Source organism: Rattus rattus, chromosome 2, assembly GCF_011064425.1.
Source record: "Rattus rattus isolate New Zealand chromosome 2, Rrattus_CSIRO_v1, whole genome shotgun sequence".
In the NCBI taxonomy this organism is placed as follows: domain Eukaryota; kingdom Metazoa; phylum Chordata; class Mammalia; order Rodentia; family Muridae; genus Rattus; species Rattus rattus.
The window spans coordinates 73,906,192-73,909,193 of record NC_046155.1 but is presented as its reverse complement, the minus strand read 5'-3'; the positions used below and the strand labels follow the sequence as shown (position 1 = coordinate 73,909,193).

The 3,002-nt window shown below is 44.9% G+C and overlaps 1 protein-coding gene across 1 annotated transcript; it reads right to left on the bottom strand.

Annotated features, from left to right (window-relative positions):
* Positions 1–1,219: 1,219 nt before the first annotated feature.
* LOC116893892 (apoptosis-associated speck-like protein containing a CARD) lies at positions 1,220–2,426 on the bottom strand. Its single transcript, XM_032895611.1, has 3 exons — positions 2,054–2,426; positions 1,779–1,835; positions 1,220–1,556 (listed from the first exon to the last, which is right to left on the bottom strand). The coding sequence occupies exons 1-3, from the start codon at positions 2,322–2,324 to the stop codon at positions 1,303–1,305; spliced, it is 582 nt and encodes a 193-aa protein (XP_032751502.1). The 5' UTR covers positions 2,325–2,426; the 3' UTR covers positions 1,220–1,302.
* Positions 2,427–3,002: the final 576 nt, after the last annotated feature.

Below are 3,002 nucleotides of genomic sequence, written 5' to 3'. Positions count from 1 at the left end.
TTCTCTAACTTTTTTTTTTTTTCTTCCGAAGCTGGGGACCGAACCCAGGGCCTTGTGCTTGCTAGGACTGAGCTAAATCCCCAACTCCGTCTTCAAACTTCTGTGTAGACATGCACCTATATTCATACAATACAATCTTAATTTCTTTAAAAAAGGGTAAGCCCTTGGTGTTGGAGAGATGATTCTGTAATTGAATAATGACTGCTCTTTCCAGGGGAAACCCATGTTAAATTCCCAGCATCATGTGGAGGCTTAGCCTGGCACTCCTGTTCCAAGGAGTCTGGTGCCGCCCTCTTCTGGCTTCAGTGGGCACTGCATGCACAGCCTCCCATCCCGATCCATTTGTACAATTTAAAAAAAAAAAAAAAAAAAAAAAAAAAAAGGCTGGGGCTGGGCATGGTGATGCATGCCTTTAATCTCAGGGCTCAGGAGAGGTGGGCAGATCTCTAAAGTTAGAGGCCAGCCTCATCTAGACAGCTTGGAGTCCCCACACAACAAAGTCTTCTATGAACTGGTTTGTTTCTAGATGCTTTTCTTTCTTCACCTTTTTCTTTCTTTTCTTCCTTCCTTCCTTCCTTCCTTCCTTCCCTTCCTTCCCTTCCTACCTACCTACCCCTACCTACCTACCTAATTTTGGTTCTTTTTTTTTTTTTTTCAGACTGGGGACAACCCAGGGCCTTGTGCTTCAAACAGGGTTTTTTATTTTTTTTTTTTTTTTTTTTTTTTTTTTTTTTTTTTTTTTTTTTTTTTTTTTTTTTTTTTTTTTTTTTTTTTTTTTTTTTTTTTTTTTTTTTTTTTTTTTTTTTTTTTTTTTTTTTTTTTTTTTTTTTTTTTTTTTTTTTTCCTCTCATTTTTTTTTCTTTTTTCTTTTTTTTCGGAGCTGGGGACCGAACCCAGGGCCTTGTGCTTCATAGGCAAGCGCTCTACCACTGAGCTAAATCCCCAACCCCTCCTCCTCTCATTTTTTAACTTGACCTGGATAATGTGTACTCAAAGGTAGACTTTTTGGGTAATATGGGAAAAAAACTCCCAAATGGGGAAACCAGGAATCATTTGAGAAACCTTTTGCTCTGGGACAGTGAAGCAAGAACTTGAGTCTGGAATTTTGGTGTTAGAGACTGATCTGCGCCTGTTAGGCATATGGTCTACCACTGAGCCACACCCCTTAGCCCATGTGGCCTTTGGAAATGTAGCTTAGCTCAGCACAGACATCCGAGAGTCGAGAAAACACAAATACAAACTTGTTTTTAGAAAATTTTGTATACAAAATCAGGAGCTAGATGTGTAGCTGGAAAAGATACCTCAGCTCTGTTCCAGGTCTGTCACCAAGTAGGGCTGTGTTTGCCTCAAGGCCTCAAGGAACAAGTTCTTGCAGGTCAGGTTCCAGGCTGGAGCAAAGCTAAAGAGCTTCCTCATCTTGTTTTGGTTGGTGGTCTCTGCACGAACTGCCTGGTACTGTCCTTCAGTCAGCACATTGCCATACAGAGCATCCAGCAAACCATCAACTTCTGTGACCCTGGCAATGAGTGCTTGCCTGTGCTGGTCCACAAAATGTTCTGAGGGTGGAAGTGATAATGATATTTAATACTGCTTCAAAATTTACTAAATAGAGCTGGAGAATCAAGGCAAACCACCCACCATGACTACCTAGACAAAGTACATTCTTCTAAAAACGTGTGGGTAGTAGGAAGGCAGGCAGGGTCATTAGTCCAGTCTGCCTCCCAACTAGGCACAATAGATAGGGTGTGCAAGGGTGTGGTAGAGTGGGGAGGCCTCACCTGTTCTGGCTGTGCCCTGAGCAGAGACACTGGTTGCAGCTGCCACAGCTCCAGACTCTGCAAAAAAAAGAAAAAAAAATGCCAGATGGTTCTTTTCCCTTTTTCAACAGTCTTTCGGGGTTGACTCCCACTCCACCCAGGGTGCTAAGTTGAAGTCTATGAAGGGAAGTTTTTTTTTCAGTATGGCAAGAGGAACAGAAAGTTAAGTGCCAAAGAGGCAAGCCTCTGGTGGTGTGCAGGAAGTTGAGGGTAGACAAATAAGGGGACACACTCACCTTCCATAATCTTTTGCAGCTGCTCAGCCAGCTCCTGTATGCCCATGTCTCTAAGCACAGTCATTGTGAGCTCCAAGCCATACCCCTCCAGATAGTAGCTGACGAGTTTATCAGTGAGGTCTATGGGGTCCATCTGCAGCAGGGCCCCCCGTGGGATGCGCCCATAGCCTTCCCGCACTGGCGCTGTCAGCAGCTTCATCTTGAACTTTTTAAACTCATCCGCTGTCAAGTTTTCAAGAGCGTCCAGGATGGCATCTCGTGCCCGCCCCATGGCTCAGGTGGGCAGCTGCAGTCACCTTTTACTCTTGCCGCTGCTAGCCTGCTGCAGCTCGCCTGCTGCAGCCTGCCTGTTGCCACCCCTCCCAAGACCAGGAAGTCATCTGCTTAGGCCAATGGGCGTGCCAGGACTCCACCCTCTTCCACTTACAGCGCCTGTTCTTTCCCCAGCGAGCTAGTTTTGGTTTCCGCCCCAAGACTTTCAGATTTGGCTTTTTTGCTAGGCTGCCGAAAGTGGAGGTGGGTCGGCAGAGGATGTGGGGTGGGGACAGAGGGTGGAGCTAAGTTGTTACTTTGGCAGGTCCTGAGTTGCTGAGAGGCTCAAATAGAGCTTTTTTGTAAACCAGCTGTTGCTGTTTCTGTTGAGTTTCTTGGAGCATAGAAGCTTAGAATCTTGGAAATCTAGATGCCCTGAATCTCGTTTCCCCAGATCTTAGGATCCTCTCACATGCCGTTGGATATTAGAGTTTTAACAGCTAGAACACTAAGCGCCCTGAACTCCACAGACTTGGATGAAAAGAGTGTGACTATATGTCTTCACCTTACTTTCAGCTACATTTATTAAACATTTTCGTCACTCTGTCTCACTGGGGTCATGATGGTTGGGTTGGAAGGGCTAAGGCTTCTTGAAATCCTACCAAGTTCCCCAGTAGTTAAATATTTTGTAGTGTGA

Excerpts from the sequence above, each read along its gene's own strand:
- LOC116893892 (XM_032895611.1), bottom strand. The coding sequence starts at position 2,324 with ATGGGGCGGGCACGAGATGCCATCCTGGACGCTCTTGAAAACTTGACA. Across the intron at positions 1,836-2,053 it reads GCTGCAAAAGATTATGGAAG|AGTCTGGAGCTGTGGCAGCT; the intron begins GTGAGTGTGTCC and ends TTTTTTTTGCAG. Across the intron at positions 1,557-1,778 it reads TCAGGGCACAGCCAGAACAG|AACATTTTGTGGACCAGCAC; the intron begins GTGAGGCCTCCC and ends TTCCACCCTCAG.